Here is an 18624-nt window from a genome sequence, read left to right on the forward strand (position 1 = left end):
TCAGCTGGCTTCTTTCAATCTGGAGGAGCAGCGGTTCTACTCAGAGCTCCTCCCGGTTGGGCAAGTTCATCAACCCATTTCTAAGGGAATGCCCAACCGCCCTGTGGAGGAAATGCATTCCAGCACGAGAAGATGGATACAAGGTTTGTTTACTACAAATAAATGGATTTGTGTGCAAATATAGAAACTGAATGATGTTATAGGGATAAGGACTGTCAATCAAAAGGCCTCACCTGAACAAAAAACAAACTCATGATGAGCAAAAAGCAAAATTAGAAATAGTAAATGTAGCTAAAGAGCACAGAAAGTTTCCATAGCTAAAATGTGCACAATTTCATCTTAGTTCATCCGTTTAGCTGCTTCATGCACCTTAGAGACACTTGTTTGTTAAAAACAAAGTACTTTTTTTTAACTATCATTTAAATTTCAAAGTTGAACAAACAGTCTTTTCTTTTTAAATGAGACTAAAACAAAACTAAATTCCAGCCATAAACCTTGGTAATATGGTTGGGAGGAACACATATAAATAATTTATACCCAACAAATGTTTGGAAAATAAATGTTCAGAAATAAGATATCAATACAAGTTTGTGACCATCAACTGATGAAAAAGAGTTTTCATAAATAAAATATTATTCAAATAATAGGAACATAATGTGGTCTACTGTATACAGTCGTAAAATATAACAAAAAATTCAAATGAACAAGTAAACTTGCTAAGTTAAATGTTTCACAGATGATGCCTATGGTCATTGAGTTTATCTTCTTACCATTGTTTAGATCTAAACAATGGTAAACTATCTAAACTATCAAGTGATTCTACTTCCTATATGTGGACAAAACTCTTCACTGTAGTAATTCATTTTTAATGCTCTAAATAAAAAAGAATCAGCAATTTATCCTTCACCACTGCAGTCATCAAGACAAAAAAAAGAATCCAGTAAAATAAGGAAAAACCCGAATGTGGATGGGAATATCGTAGTTGGTTCAAGGACCCTGCTTCCGCACCTTGCAGAGGAAGGACGCCGTTTCCGTGGATCATGATGCTCAGCTGCAGAACAAGCTGTGGAGCTGACTTCAGGAAGGCCTCCAGCAGGCGGAGCATGGTGATGTCAGCGCTCTCGAACATCAGCCTCCAGTGGAAGTGGCGGCGGGGCCCGTTGCTGTGCCAGCGGCTCTGGGCGCCCAGGTAGAGGGCGTGGATGTACCTGGGAACGACAGGGAGACATTTAGAGGCTCCATAAACTGTAATTATCCACCAATGAAGATGACCACCATATTCTACCTATCCACGCCCTCTTGCAGAAAGAGACACCCTACAGCTGGAGATGGATCATCCACAGAATAACAGAGAGAACAAGGTAACTGATAGTATGATATGTACATACAAGTAAAATGCATGAATTCAAAATAACAGAGCTGTAAAAACACGAGTATTTCTATGTAGCAGAGATGTCAAACTCATTTTCACTGAGGGCCACATCAAAGGGCCAGATATAACATACATGTCACTAAATGTAATGAAAAATGAAAGTAACTACTCCTTACTGTTAAATACCTCATTATTTATTTATTATAACTTTTTAAAATGACAATTACAGTTGCATAGAAAACATATGTTTGCTTGTTACTCTATAGCAAATATCCTTTAAATTTTGTCCGTTTATTAAAACCCACATAACTCCATTAATGAAGGATCAAAGTGTCCAAGTGAATAAAGAAAGATAACATAAAACTGAGCTAAAAAGAACATGTATCACACGTGTAACATTTTACAAAAAAGGCTGCACACAGTCTTGCATCCAACTGATGGTTTGATGACAATAATTTGTCTGCATACACATAAGACATAAATATTGAATAATTACAACAGTAGCTACACAGAAATAATATGTAATCAACAAAAAATAAATGATTTTAAGAAATTAAAAACTTTTATGCTCTCGCGGGCCACATGAAGGGACATGGCGGGCCTTGAGTTTCACACATGTGCTATAGAGTATTCAATTTAAAACATAATGTTAAAATGCATTTAGTATCAACATAAAGAACAGAAACAAACAATAAATGCTAAAGAGTGTTTTCCTTCTTTTTGTCTAAAGTTTAAAAACTAGATTTTTTTCAGTAATTCTGCAAATCTTACATATTCATCAACTGTGCTGCTTCTTCTATTATTCATGCTTCAGCTGACTTGACAATGGTGCAGGCCATGCCCTGCAACCCGCTAATAATCAGGTTAAGTTTTAATCACAAACACATTTATAGTGTTTTCTGCACAAAGACCTTCAGGGACAGAAATGGTTGATTTTGTCCTCGTTATTCCTGCATTTCTGAGCTCATTTTTCACAGATTTTCTTTTTTTTTGTGACTAGAAGACAGTTTGATAGTCAGATATTACATCTTCTGGCTTTCGCTGCAAGCCAAATTCTGGGCCATACAAATAAAACAGCATGTGCTTGAAACAAGCAGCATAAACATAGTGGTACAGGAAGGGAAAAAAACATAAGTAAATGAAATCTCTTAATGGACAAGGAATCCTCAACATCTTCCGGGAAAGAAAAACACCTCAGGGGCAAACAGGCAGAATTCGGAGTCGCAAAACATCTTGACACAAATTGAGGCGAGGAACAAATAATGCATACACACATATATTTATGAAGCTGCTCCCTCACAAATGTGTTTGATATTTCCCTTCATGGGAGAGTGGAGAAACGCATCATCAAGGAGGAAGATTGTTGCAAACTGCTGTGGAGGAGATGAAGGACTGCTGGGTTGAGGAGGAGAAGGGATGCTCACTGTGAGGCAAAGTGAGACGACGCTCACTTCCTTCGCTTCTGCGTCCTCAAGCAGATTTTAAATGGAGGGGTAAAAATAACCTGGCAGCGTACGCACACACACACACACTAGCTATAGGACAACATCCAATCCTGCAACACACAGATAAGCTCCAGTGCAAGTGTGCATGCTCGACACACCTTCATGCAGCCTCGTGCCAACAAAAGCTCTCATGCACAAACAGAGTGACGGGCAGGCGGGGAGGCCAACGAGGCAGTCCGAAAATCTGTAGCTCTGCAAATAACTTGCTGCCCAAGCACCACTGACACTCCCCCATTCAATCCCTGAGTGTCTCTCCTCACCCCTCCTTCACTCTGTCTGCATCATCGCTTTTTTCCCCCTCTTGGTGCTGCTCCTTGTTTTTCTCCAGTTTCCTGGTTTATCCAAACGCTGATGAGTTCAGGTCTGATTTGACTTTTACTCCAGTTTAGCCACGAGTTTGTGCATCAATAAAATGAGCGGAAACGCTGCATTTCTCTCCAGCTAAATGACATTTCATCAATGTTTTGGTCCTGAAGGCTGACGAACAAGTGTTCAAGTGTTAAAATACTTGACTAAAGACCATAAATTCTTCATTTTATTTCAAGAAGAGTCTCATACATTCATGAAATGTTTCATACACTATTTAAAGTCCCACTATCTGTCACACACCTAGGTCTGTGAAATTTGTTCTCCACATTTGACCCCTACCCTGATGGAGCGGTGAGCTGCAGACACAGCCCGGGAACCATTTGGTGTTTTAATCCCGCAATCAAACCCCTTAATGCACTGGGTCCCATTTTTAAAGTCTTTGGTACAACTCAGCTTGGGTCTGAACCCTCAACCTTCCAGTTGCAGGGCGGACACTAACCACAAGGCCACTGAGCTGGTTCTTGTATTTCATACATTCATGAAATATTCTTAACATTTTTGTCTCAATGTTTGCTACAAAGTCATTGCCTGTATAAAATAACTGGACCTAGTCAGTGTGACGTCACCCATAGAAAATGTCTCCCTTCCAATCAAATAAAGTCAATTCAGTTGCCCCATTTTTTACAACAGGTAAACCGCCATGTGGGAGGCAGTAATTGGACCATGTAGGTCTGTGTCACCGTTTCTATGGCATCCACACTCACCAATCAGGAGAGAGCGTGTTGCAAGGCCAAATACCCTACCATTTGGGAAGATCTGTCAATCAAATTCTTCAAACCTTTTTATAGAAGAACTTAAAGATCCACTCGAGCACAGGTGCTATCTCACCTTTGCACAAACATTGTAACAGTAAAATATGTCCAACACGAGGCTTTCAGCTCTTATCTGTCTGCTCAGCTGTTGAACAGGACAAGTTTAAAAAAATAAAGGAAAAAAATTCTTCAAACCTTTGACGTGAGACCATATGCTTTTATTGAGGCATCTGATTGGTCACTTTATAAATTGAATAGTTAAAAGAATATCATTAAGGAAAAATAGATTTAGCAAAAACATATTTGAAATGTATGAGAGCAAGAATAGTTATTCTAACCAATAGAATGACGGAGTAATAGATGTTTTTTTCTCAACAAAAGTCTATGGGATTTTGGCTTCTTGTTCGGAACGCCAGGGGGGAGGGGCCCCTCAGTCCAGTTCTCACATACAGTCAATAAACAAAACCCCTCACTGTGAGTTTGATTAGACAAAAATTACTAAACTTTTATTTAACAGATTAGAAAAAACAGACTGAGACAGCCAAAAGCGCAAAGGTAAAAACGTCACAGCTAGTCACCTACCAATCAAAACCAGTTGGGACCAGTACCTCTTTCATACTAAAAGTCTGTATATAGAGACAGCTTCCTCTTTTTTATATAAAGTTATTCAAATTCATGCTCTAGTAGAATGTATCAAACGTTGCAGTTCTCCTAAGTGACCAGCAGGAGCTGGTTTTGAAAGAAATTATTTTCCTGTTCACTCCCTTTTTAAAGGGCTTAAATTTATCTCCAAAATCAGACGTATAGAGCCTGGTTACCAAACCTTTCTGATGTTTGTTACTTCATTTGCTTCTGCAACTGCCTATGCTGCATGCTCCTCCAGAACTTCTCCAGTCAATGGATGAAATTAGAGATGATCAATCCAGTCAATATGTCTGTGGCAGAAACCAAAGTTTATATGAACCTTCACTCTTCTTCATAAACTCACTTGAACCAAATAGCCCAGGTGTAAAAGTGCACTATCTCTGTTTCTTTCTCTCAATTAATCTTTATCTCCGTCTACTTTCTTCCTCCTCTTGGTGTCTGTCATTTTCAGTCTGCCTCAATCCAATTCCCTCAATCTCTTGTTTTCCCATCTCTCTATTTATTTCCTCCTTCCCTCAGGTGCTCTGCCTCGGGCCTCCAATCTATCAAATCTGTAGAAATCCTCCCCTTTTCCTCCTCTCTGCCTGCACTTCCAGCTCTCTCTGTCTAAGAGGGCCCTAGTGCTGGACTGATGAGACCAAAAGCATTTGCAAACGGAAGCCGCCAAGTTCAATGGTGAACCAAGAATGAACCCAACAAGAAATGCTCGCATGAAAAGTAATTAAACTGCGGCGCACACTTCATCTAAATCTCCTTTGAACGGATGTTATAATGTGGAGAGATGAAGTCTGGCAATCAGCACTAAAAAAAAAAAAAAAAAAAAAACTGAGACTGAGGCCAGTAATTTGTAGTTTAGCTGCAGAAGCAGAAGTTTAAAAGCTGAGATGTTCTGCTAATTAGAGAGTCTTTGTGCTCACTTAAAAGACATTCCTCTGTTCTATTTTACTGATCAACAACATTGATTAAGACAATAAAGAAGGAAACAGCTGCAAAAGCAGTTCAGTGGGTTTCTAATTTACTCTGAACAAGTACTAAAGTGTCTTAAATTGAAACCAATGATTTGCTTTTAAGATTTTTGGGATTCTCATTAAGTTTATTTTTTTTTTGATTTTCTAACACACAGAAAAACATAGTAATATAGAAATGGCTTAAATGCTGCTGCCTCTTTATGTTTCAAAAGATTCATTGTAAGGAAAGACAAAGATGGAGGCATGATAAAGGCTCACTGCGATGAAAATGTTGACTTTGGTGATTTTAACTTGTTTTCATGGCATTTTTATGATGAAGTCGGAAAAATTAAAGCTTAACCCTTTATAGGGCAAGTGACTGTTTTTGATCATTTCCGCACCTGTTACTTATCACGCCCTTCCCCCGTCTCAGTGAGTTCAAGAGTCATGGGATCTTTACCCATGACTCAGCAAAGATCATCCTACATTATAGGTTACTCAATTGTGCAACTTGACCAATCAGCAGAGAGCAGAGTCACATCAAATTTCCCTTTTTCTGCAAAATCAGAAAAAGTTGCTTTTGCAGCTCAGTTCACTGGACATTTTCAAAGGAATCGTCAAAACTAATCATGGTAAGTTGATGAGACTCATACATTTTATTGTTGAATAGTTGTGTTAAGTGTTGACATATAAGTTGTTTGCGGAGAATTTATTGAAATGAGTGAAAATACGGCATGAAAAATGCAGGCACCATATTTGATCATACGCCCTTTTCACTAAAAACTAGATTTTACTTTGTCTGTTTTTGGACAAATGCCCTACGCATCTAACAAACCATATTAGTGCATTTCCTTTACAAATAAAGAAATACAACTTAGAATATTATGTTTTAATGTTGCCAAATGTTTTATATCACTATACAGTGATTCAGGGAGAATTTAAACACCGTTTTTAGTTTATGAATAGTGATAAAGAGTGGTTTTTGTCAGTTTCTGATGTTATGACAGTTGTTTTATTGCATGTGTTTAATTTTTAGCTTCCATCAATCTTTTATGGCAAGAGGAGGGAGACTGATGTTGTGCCAGTCCACCTTGACATTAGTGATGATGATGATGATGAGGATCAAGATGATGATGTGTCAGACCCCGACTTCGCCCCACCCACCCACAACCAGGACATTCCCAGACCCTCACACACAGTTGTGTGAGGGTCTATTCAACACTTTTGTTATTAGCACTTTTTGTTGTTAGCACTTTTATGTTCTAAAAGTGATGTTCAAATGTTCAAATACATAATATGTGTTTTTCTTATATTTATATATATATGTATACTTATTGGAATTTGTTTTCCCACTCACGGGCAAGTAATCAAATATGGTAACTTCATTGGCATTGATTTTCTACATGAAAATAAAAAAAATTGAAAAATGTCACCAATGATATGAAGTCTTGTTATGTTCTCCAATAACACTCGAAGGTTGAATTTTTGAATTTTAGAGTATTTCATTGAGTGCCCTATAAAGGGTTAAAATTGCATTTCTGAGGATTGCTTTTACTCAAATGGTGTAGGAGCAGAGGCAAAAATGTTGTGATTTAGAAAAAACATTTGGCAGTCCACATGCGCCCTGCTCCGCTCCACTTATAGCTGACTGGATCCATGGACGTCTTTGTTTTCCTCGTCTGATCTGGTATCTGGCTGGATTGCTCCAATATTATTGGCCTTTTTTGTTGCACAGATGGATGACGAGAAGTGGGGCGGGCTTGCTCTGTGCCCACCCACATCTCAGAGATGAATTTCTAATGAACTCCTGCCGAAACTCTGCAGAAACAATGTCCTAGAAAACAATGCATTCATTCATTCATTCATCATTCATTCATTATTCATTCATTATTCATTCATTCATTCAATCATCTTCTTCCGTTTATTCCCTTTTGGGTTCACGGGGCTGCAGGAGTCTATCCCGGCCACTTGTGGGCGAAGGCAAGCGGCACCCTGGACAGGTCGCCACTCTGTCGCAGTGTTTCATTCGTTCATTTTTATTCAATTATTTTCTAAACCCATTTTTGTTCCTTTTGGTGTCACTGGGCTGCTGGAGCCTATTCCATCCACTCGTGGGCGAAGGCAAGGAACGTCCTGGACGGGTCGCCAGTCTGTTGCAGGACCACAATCCATGCAAGCTCACACCTAGGGACAATTTAGAGTGACCAAAAAACCTATGAAGCATGTGTTTGGATGGTGGGAGGAAGCCAGAGAAAACCCACACATGCACATGGAAAACATGCAAACTCCACACAGAAAGGTCCCCCTTTGGTGTTCTGCTTCAGGTCCCCCCAGCCCGGACTTGAACCGGAGCCTTCTTCTCAACAAAAGTGCAAACCACTGCACCACCGCTGAGCCTTAGAAAATGATGCAGATGTTTAGATTTTGTCTAAAAAAGCACAATCAATATTAGACGACCACTGGGAACACTTTTATAATAGATCAGATTGTTGTTAAACAACAACGTTTAGATATAAAGGTGTGAACATTTGTCTTATTAGGAGACAGAGATGAAAGCTCATAATTAAATATTTCCGCTAGAAGAAATCTGTAACAAGGGATTTTAGATGCACTTTTTGTATGGATTAAAAAGCAGGAAATATATGAGCCGTAATTTGATTTTTGCTGCGATTAAATGTAGAAAAATCACCCATGGCTTTTTTTTTGTTTCAAATTTTTTTTTTAGAATAAAACAACTGAATGAATCATTCGTGCTCTGAGCAATGAGGATGTGCTATAACTATCTGAGTTTGACATAGTCTAGGTTAGAGAAATGAAGACCGGACCATTCTAGTCCTTTTGAGCCAAAGGTCTACTTTGTCAGAAGGAAGTTCAAACTCAGGTTAGTCAGTGCAACACAAAATGAAATGATTCAGTCTGGAAAGCCTGCAGTGAAAGTCAGAAAAAGCATAGAAGCTGGCAGAAGAAAGCTGCAGGAAGTGCAAAAAGGTTGGAGGTGTGCAGACTTTCAAATCAGTGCAGGAGCAGTTTGAGTTTGTTTTGATCCTTCATTCTACAGGACTGGAGGTTTCTGCAGGGAGGAGCCTCAGCCGCAGATGTGGTGGAAGTCATTCCATCAGCTGCAGTGTTACATGCAGCGTTGCTGTTCGCTGCTGCGTGACGTCCTCACAGCACAAACGCTCTTCCCAGCCCTGTAATCGCCAAGAAGGTGAAGATGTCTGTCCACATGGCTCTGAGCACTGAAAGACTAAAGAGCCTCCACTCATAAAGGGGCAAGAAACTCAACAGCTGGAACTTGTCTTAAATTTCCAAACACTCTTCAAGGATTTAAATATCTTGAATACTTTATACAAGTGGATTCAAGTGTTATCTCATTTGCATTTTAATTGCTTAACATTCGATTTTAATCAGCTTTATATACAAAAAAAGGAAACATAAAAACTGTACAAAAAGGCTGGAAAGGAAAGTCTTTAGTATCACTTTAAGTATTTAGCTTTTACAAGAGATTGTCTTTCTGGTCATTCTGTCTTTGTTTGTGGAGACTTCAACTTTCTTAAAGCTTTTATCTTCCTTTATTTCTATAGTTTACTACTTTGACCTTAAGTGTCTCTCACTATTCTCACTATTTTTACCTTTCTGGCTCTTGCTGTTCAGTGGATTTCTTTAAAACGCATTTTGCATTTTTTGTTTTTGTTTAACAGCACTCTGTGTTATGCATCCTGATTGGCTGTAGACCTTGTCAATCAATCTCCTCTGTGCTATGTCTCCTGTACAAAATGTTGACAGTGTCAAATCGACACAAATCTTTGATCATGATTGATTGATTGATTGATTAATTTCAAGCAATGTAGTCACTACAATAAAAATTCAAACAGATTTATCAAACTTCTTAAATAAATGATGAAATGTATCGATGAAAAGAACAGAAAAAATACAACAAAGATACACTTCAGTCACATTTGCTTATTTAAATTTAGTGATCATTGACTAAAGTCATGTTGAGCTTGATTTATTGCCTTTAACAGAAGTGGGAAGAGGCAACTTTACATAATCCCACCCCCACTCAGTTAATTCATTTCATAGTTTTACATAGTTTTCGTAATCCGGTTCTGAGACGATTTTTGTTTTCATTCTATAATACTGGACTTTAGTTTCTACGAAGGTTTGAACTTTGAGAGTTTAACCACCAGAGAAAAGTGTGAAAGTGTTCATGTCTGTCTGAGAGAAGTGGATGTAGTGACGAGTTTTACCATCTTAATCTGTAATCTGTAATCCTAGTTTGCTGATTTCACCTACAGCCCGCTACTTTTTAGAATGTAACTCCAGCGATAAATGTGGGAACACTTTTAGGTATTTTAAAGAGCTGGGTCCAAAAACAAAACAAAATGTCAGAAGATCTGAGTTTCAGTTGCTACATAAAACGATTACAAGATTTAGTGTTTTCTATTTGGAAGCTAAGATTTGTAAAGATTGAGGTTTTAATCCCAGTGCCGTGCATGCTCATATGTATGCTGTGAAAAGTCCACTTGATGAAGGTGAGCAGTTGTGCTCATGAATAAAGAGAATCTCATCAGACTGCTGGTGGGGAAGAAAGCAGCACTCCTGTATAATTTCCCTCCTGTCACCACAATCCACAATAATTACAGCCTCTACATAAACTGATGTCCTTGTCTGGGCTTTGTTGGGGTAAAACGTGTCCTTCTTCTGGGATGATCTTCAATTTGTAGCTGTGTAAAAATGCATTCTCACTAGAACACAAAACTTTACTTGATCATAAACTAATTTATGTTTTTAAAGTAAAAGTCCATTAAAAACAAAAAAAAAAGAAGACAAACAATCATGTCAAATATAGAATTTTCTTAAGTCGGTATAACTAGTTAAGCAAATAATCTGTCCTAAATAAAGATTGTAAAATTATGTAGTTTTTTATTTATTTACTTGTCAGAAAGTATTAACACTGTATAATGGTACAATTTAACTTTTTCTCGACAAAAGTGCAAACTTTTAAAGTTTTTTAGATCTGTAGTGCTTTTATTGTAGTTTGCTGATTATTTATGCAGCATGTGAGTGGGAACATTCTGCTTTGAACTGCAACATTTAATCAACACTGAGCTCCAATTTGTGCACCGTCAAAGCCTTAGCGACCTGCGCCCGCACGGGTCAACCCCCGTGGGTTTTTGGGTTGTTCTGGTCCATGGAGGGTCCTAGACAGTTGTGGCTTTATCTTAAGGGGAGTGCAGGTGTGTCTTGCAGTCCCCTTGATGCTCGTACGCCCCCTTAAGGGACGTCAGGAAAATGGAGCGTATCATTGTTGTGTAAATGCAAGTGTCTTGTGACGTATTCGTCAAGAATGATGTAAGTTACACAATGTTTTGTCACAACATTTTAGTCATTAGTGAGGAGAGTGCACGACTCCTTACTGACCGTACACAATAGCTGTACATACAGGGTGTGTACATGATATGTAAGTGCTCTAGTATGCCCGCAGGATGTTCACACAAAAAAAAAGACAACTCACAAAAAGTGCAAAACAATTCACTTACACTGCTGATTGTCTAATTTCCCAATTTCTAACAATCAGGGTCAAGAAGCAGACAGGGGAACGCTCTAATAAATGTACCGGTTTCAGCATCTCATCCAGACATGTTGAATGTTTTTGTTCTGTATGGGACACAGGACTCTACAGGTGTGCTGTTAATGATTTTACTGGTTCTTAAATTTAAACATTTGATTTTATTGATTTTACTGATTTATCGATTTTTATTGATTCTAACCACCATCATCATTTCATGTGCTGGGTTTTATTTCTCCATACTGGAAACTGTTTTTAATACTGATTTTGTCTCACATTAATTGTACAGAACTTTGTAATCTCTAAGTGCTATATAAATAAAGTTGATTATTATTATTATTATTATTATTATTATTATTATATATACCACATGTTTTGTAGTTTCCGAAAATAAATTACTGTAGCTCTCCTGTGTTTTTCTGTAAATATAGACTCTTTCTTTACCTAATTTAATCTGACCCTTGCCTTTGTGTTTCTAACAGCCTTACCTGAAAAAAAAAGGAAAGCTGCTCTGCAGACACTATTGTTTGAAGCTCCATGAATGTGGATCCAAGAAAAAAAAGCCATTTGCTTCTTCTAGAAAGCCATTTGAGCTTGCTTTCTCAGAATGTGAGCGTCTCCATTGTTTTTCTATTTGTAATGATGTCTGTGCTCAAAATTACAGTCATTAACTGTCATTGCATCTCCCCGTCGCTGCTGCTCAGTGGTTGATCAGTGTGTGGACATTTGCAGAGTCCTGCTGTCATCACTTCTCATAAGTACGGAGATGGCATCACTGGCGGGCCATTACTCCAAATCGTCCATTAAAGAGAAGAGGATTGCTGGAGAGTGACAGGACGAAGCACAAGAGTAAAAAGAATAAGGAAAATGAGTATTTATTAATAACACGTCTCTGCAGTTGATCAAAGCCCTGAGTGGACTTCTGACCCACTCCCACTGACAGTCTCTGAGGGGAAGAATTGGTTCTCGCACCAGGCCTTTAACAAGCCTCTGATCTATTAGTCACTAACACAGAGGAGACGTGTGCGTGCACTGAAAATCTGTCAGCTGTCAAAGCGAAGTCCTTTAACCTTCGTCAGCTTTGAGCAGCCCGCCCATTATCAGCGGTTTCATCTGTTGCACGCTTACTTCACGGACGGATATCTCTTATGAAATGAGCCGGTTCTCACTTTCCTTTCTAAGGGCAAACTGCACAAGCGCTGGTGTGTCTGTGGACTTGTTCCAATGGGAGCCCGGAATGGGGGGGCTTTCATTTGCTGGCGTCAGAGTCGGGTCATAGGCCTGCAGCCTTGTTTGGGTTCATTTTCAGGCTGCAGATGAGAAGCTAAAGATTTTCTGACTGTTAAAAAGGTGCTCCACTTTTACCGTATGCACAAATAGAACATCTTGGAATCTTTGGCTGTTGAATCCGAGAGCACGTAGATACATAGAGGCTGAAGCAATTATTTTTGGGAGAGATTAGTGTGAGACAGATCAGTCGTGTGATGCACCAGAAGACAATTACAGCCAAAGTTTTAAAAGAAAGTTTGGTCTCATTGTTTGCTTTTCTTTTCTGTGGCTTTCTCTTGCCACTCTCAAAGTGTCTTGTTGTTGTTTTTTTTTTTTTTTTTTGGCAACAGCTCTGAGCCGTATTTCAGTGAAAACAAAGGCAGGCAGAGCGTCTGCAGCTGGTAAATAGAAAGCAGCTTTCAGCAGCTAAAGAGCCAAATGAAATATTCCTGTCAGGTGTTGGTCGAAGAACAAAAAAGTCTAAAACAAAAAGGTAAAATGAGCTGTGAAGCATCCCATTGTTAGAAAAATGACTCAAAATAATATGTTCTCTAGGATTGCAGAAAAAGAAAAAGTTATACTCATTATAATCCCATTTTGCCTTTAACATCAATTACTTTCTGAAATATGTACATATAAAGTAAGACAAATGTAAGGTCAAATGAAGCATGTTTGTAAAAGACCCATTCTGATGAAAATATTGACTTTGGTGTTTTTATTATAACATGTATCTGATGAAGGAGGACATATATAAAGAAAATTCATCTTAATATTGCATTTCTGAGTATTTTTTCATTCGAATCATTGTTAATCAGGAGCAGAAACAAATCCAGCTGGTAGCCTGATGTAAAGGGTGACAAGAAGGTTGTCATCACTGGATGTGATCTCAATTCAAAGAGATACTTGTCATGGTTTGGGTTTCTTTTGTCTTGGTTTTTGCTTTATTTCTTGCTCTGTCATATTTGGTTCTGTTTCCTGTTTTATTTTGAAAGGTGTTCTGTTTTGTCATGTTTCTGAGTTTTACTTCCTTGTCCCTATCTGTCCTGATCTTGTTCACCTGTGTCTTGTCTGCCCTGTCTGTATTTAAGTCTCGTCTCTCCCTTCCTATTGTGCTGGTCCATTAACGTCACTAACGTCTCTTCCTTGACTGTCATGTCCATGTTTCCTGCTATACCCACAGTAAGTTTAGTTGTAGTTTTGTTTTCCTGCTCTCCAGCGCCTTTTGTTGATTGAAAAAAACCCTTGGCCTGGAACTGTGTGCTCCCGTCTCTGCATTTTGGGTCCTTCATGCTACCACAGCCCCCCAACCCTGACAATACTAATTGCAGACTACTTAAGCAGTGACCATCTAATGCCAACACAGGTTGAATCCAAACCCTGCCCTTCAAGATAAACAACAAAGCGTGGGGTTGTCAGAGACCACATCATGATTCTGAGAGTGGAGGTGGAGATACCTGCCCTTACCCCTGAGCCAAGCTCACTGAACATATGTGGAAGCAGCTTGGGAGGGATAACTGTGCCAGAGTGACCAACACAATCATGTTGGCTGACTTGCAAAGAATGCCGACTGATGACTAAGATGCCACCCTAAAACAGTGAGTGAGCAGCATGAAGAGGAGGAGGAGGTGCCAGACTGTTGTGGCTGTGAGGGATTCTTTCAAGTGATACCGAGGCGGCTTTTTGTCAAACAAAGAAATTGTGAAAGTGCTTTAGTGTCTTATTATCTCAACAAACCAAGTAAGTGTTTACAATAAAAAAACAACAAAAAAAAAAGCTTTCATATGCTTGTCATGAGTCCAGTCTCTGCCTGTCATGTCTTTAGCATCAGTCTTTCAGTCTCTGCCATCGGTGTCACCTGCTCTTGAACCGTCTGCTCTCCAGTTGCTCCCATGGCCTAGTTTGGACCTGACCTTGAGTCCATGTCTGTCCACCTCGTGTGTGTTTGTCTTTTTCCCTGATTTTATTCATTCATTCATTCATTTTCTTGACCGTTTTTCCCTTTCGGGGTCACGGGGCTGCCGGAGCCTATCCCGGCCACTTGTGGGTTCCCTGATTTTAGATTTTGAAATTGGATCATGGACCAAGTATCCCTTAACAGAAATGAGTACAAATAATTTCTAATTTACTAAGCATGCTTGAGTATAGCAAGTATACTACAGACCATTTATGTTTAGTTAAGGAAGTATACTAGCTGAATATATCTTTAGACTGCAATAAGTAGTGTAACCGAGCGATGGGGAAGGTTGAATAATCAGTCACTCTGTAGCCACAAACGACACGGGACACCAAGTCCACCATTTAGTGAATCCCCTCACCACTCCTTTTATTCGTCTTCTTCAACTCAAAATTCACAATACTCTCTGAACTTGCCACGCCCCCTGGTCTCTAGGGTAACCCGGGAGGGACACACCTCTCCCAAAATATAAGATCCAAGAAGTTGGTTACATAAGTATATAACAAGTAAACTTCTACTACACTGCCTCGGTTTTAGTATGGACTAAGTAGTATACAGAGTTTACTCCTGATGGTTCCTCTGGATCAGTAACCACTGGATAAATCAAGAGGAGACAGCCGTTATTGTGTCCCCCCACTCCATCTCCATCTGTATTTTTATTTTTTCCCATCTTTTAAGAATTTCTATTCCGTATTTAGGCTTCAGTGGCGTCCAAGTCACCTCGCAACAGGCTGGTAACCTGTCCAAGGTGTAACCTGCCTTCTCCCAGCAGTAGCTGGGATACAATCCAGCAACCCTGTGATAGAGCGGAATTGGAGGATGACTGGATGCTCTGCATTTCTGGATGTTTTTCTTTGCTCCATGGTGGTCACGAGGACTCATTGCAGTTATCTCCCAAGCAGCTGTCATCTCTAGTGTAAACTGAATTCAAAGTGAAATAGTAAATGTCTTTATTTGCTAGGTTTATTTTTTTAACATAGACAAATAGCTGCAAATCATCTATCTATCTATATATATTTTTTGCTTTATTATAACCCTTTAACACCAAAGATGACATCAGCAACATTTAAAGAATACATGCTCTTGACACATCATAACTCCTTGACCGTTTACAGCCGGTCTGCAGCCTGAGGCTCTGAAGACACATGTGGCTCTTCCAAGCCTCCATTGTGGCTCTTTGGCTTTGATGAAAAATGCTGATCATTTACATAAAAAGGGATTTTTAGTATTGGTTAATTTGTTTTAGTTTTTTAAGTTATGTAATCTATGTTAAATTATTTAACATTTTAAATAACAGAGCAAAGTGCAGGTTTAAAATGCATATTCTTATCTGCTGCTCCACAACAGTGTCTAGATGCTGCTCAAAGGCAAGTTCTTCAAGCATTAAATTCCACTGACATATAGCCACCAGATTTTTGATAAGATAAAAATTTTATTCTACATCAATTTTGTTTATATTCAATGATAAAAGGAGAAAAAGGATGAAAGTCATAACTTGCCTGTGTTTGAGTTTTTCTTTCCTTTTTGATTCAACTAAATAATGCAGTAGCAGCAGGATCTTATTTAACACAGGAAGCGTTTTATCTTGAAAGCAACTTGTGTGTGCTGCTGTCAAAAGTTAAAGTTAAATTTATTATAGAAAAATATAACCTCTTTATAACTAAATTTCTGTAAATATTTAAAAGCTGCTTTTATAAATGACTGGGTTAATGGCCACCGAAACACGGCCAAAATAAAGTTTCATTTCCTAGACACTAAAGTGGAGCTTTGTGGCTCTCGCTGGGTGTTGGTCTGTAAGACACTGGACCAAATGGGTCTTTTAGTGTTGAAGCTTGCAAACCCCTGGTCTGGCTCAACATGAATCAGCTGATTCTGATGGGGAGAGGAGCTGCTAATGCGCTGCATAAAGCCACCTTTCACAGTAAAAGAATCAGCTGATTTACATGGATTGAGTACGCATTTCACTACTGTCAAGTGTTGCATGCCAGCACAAAGCTGCTTTTCTCCACTTCAGAATCCGGTGGAATTGCATGAACTGCGTGAACAATTAAAGAGTTACAAAAAAAGGTAAACACTGGAGCTAAAGCTTCGGTATAAAAAGGGTTAACCATTTGTTCTTTGATCAGGATGTTTGACAGTGATTTGTCCCGTGTTACATTCCCTTCTTTCTTGTGCACTATTGTTTTCTTTGGTGACTCATAATGAGAGACTTAATCTATAAAAATCCAGTCCTTTTTATTTACATTATGACAGCAAACCTTCCACATTGATCCATTACTTTGGCATTAGACACTTCTGGCCATTTGCCTGAAATTATGCGAAAAGGCCCAGTCATGTAAAAACCCTCCAACTTTGTGGCAACACAAAACTTTAATATTTTTTCTGGGTCGTAGCTCAGGTACTCCCCCTGGTTAAACTACTAAAGTTTTCTTCAACAAAGCTCAGGCAGATACATATACCCTCTTACTTCCCTGGGAAAAGCATGTAGAGCCATATAGCTCTGGGTGTCTTCTTATGGAGTAGGAACAGTAAGAACTGAGCTGAAATCAAAAATAATGTAGGAATAAGGACTATCAACGGGGAAATGGCTCGGGTGGCTATTAACCGCACTGTCACTTATAGAAGGCTAGAAGGCAGACAATTTGTTTATACCAATAAACTGATTCACGAAGCACTTTTCTGGATGGGAATATTTGAAAAGCTCTGGGCAACATGGAGGCCTGGAGGCATCTGTTACCACTGTATGTCAGACTCACGGAGGAGCACAAGAAGTTTCCTCCCCGGCAGAGAAAAAAAAGCCCCCCCCCACACACACACACACACAGTGGGTGGATGGAGGTTAGAACAGTCAGCCTCCTGCTAGTCTGTGAATAATGCAGCTGTCAAAAAGCTCAAAATTAAACATATTGAATACAGCCTTAGGCTCTGCTCCACTCACACAGACACACATGCGTGTGCATATGCACACAAACACACACAGGCAGAAGTATTTACACCAAACCCCTCAGATACACTGCTCAGATGGAGTAAAACAAACACAAGCATACAAAACAAACCCCTCAGGGTTCGGCCACTCTCATATGTTCAATTCTTACTTTTAAATGAAGACACCATGTGTGAAGGGATCTACCAGCTCAGTGGTGATGGTATCTGTGTCGCATGTTATTATTTCAGTCAGACAACTCATGCAGTAAAGAAGATTTATTTCTATATTTCTTTTAGTTTGGCATAAGTCTCCACTCAGATACATAAAACAAAGATCTCTATTGAAAACTTTAGGTATTAAACTACCCCTAACAGAGCTCACAGGTGGAAGCCGGGGAGGAGGGTGGGGTGACGAACGCAGAGCTCGCGGAAATGGAAGAAGCGATTAGACCGCACACCTGGAACTTAAGTAGGACGCTGAACAGTGGGAGTGTTAAATGGGAGTTTCCGGTTCCGGGTTACAGCACGGACGCGTGTAGCTGACGGCGGCTATACAACTATCTTCAAATGACTTAAAAGTTGATTTTCTCCAAAAATAGAGAGCTGACCATGGCCCCTAAGAAAAACCTTGACTACGAAGGCCTTTAAAAGACTCTTGATGATATCCAAGCTGCGTTGTATCCTTTTATGGAACAAGTGACCGCTAAGCTAACTCCGCTTTTGGAGCTAATGGAGGACTTCCAAAGATTCCGAGCTCAAAACGAGCAATGAGAAAACCGGGTCGACAACTGGGCGTTGTGGAACAACAAGCAAGGATGAATCATGTCATTCTCACTGGAGTACCGATCAAACCTCGGCTATAGCTAAATGCAGCTGGAGTAAGAATTGCTAATGCTATTAGCGCTAGCATTGCTAGCAGTTCTGAAACGGAGAGCAGTGGAGAGTCTCTGGAACGCTAAGTGGAAACATTTCTCACGTCTAAAGGGATTTCCCTGGATCTCAACACCATCGAGACCTGCCACCCCAGGAGAAAGGAGACGGATAAACCAGCGATCCTCATCAGGTTTGTGTATCAAAAACAAAAGCTAGCTCTGATGAACCAAAGGAAGAACCTGAAGGGATCTGCTGTTTATCTGAACGACCATCTGACCAGAAGGAATGCTGAAACCGCCAAACATGCCAGGCTTCTCAGGAAGCGTAAGCAGATTGAGAACACTTGGGTTAAAGGCTGCAGGATTTACATCAAACCACTCGGTCCACCGGACGGTCCAAGGTTCTGGTTATTAACACCATGAAGGACTTTGAGAAGAGTTT

At 39.5% G+C, this 18624-nt stretch overlaps 1 protein-coding gene across 1 annotated transcript in view; it reads right to left on the reverse strand.

The window, feature by feature from the left end:
• The window catches only part of LOC101160072 (XK-related protein 7), a 107046-nt gene that overhangs the window by 14702 nt on the left and 73720 nt on the right, over positions 1-18624 (reverse strand). Inside the window, exon 2 of the mRNA XM_023956980.1 lies at positions 1009-1208. Within this exon, the coding sequence (XP_023812748.1) occupies positions 1009-1208 (200 nt within the window). The remainder of the gene's footprint in view (positions 1-1008; positions 1209-18624) is intronic.

Source organism: Oryzias latipes, chromosome 7 (genome assembly GCF_002234675.1).
Source record: "Oryzias latipes chromosome 7, ASM223467v1".
Taxonomy (NCBI): Eukaryota; Metazoa; Chordata; class Actinopteri; order Beloniformes; family Adrianichthyidae; genus Oryzias; species Oryzias latipes.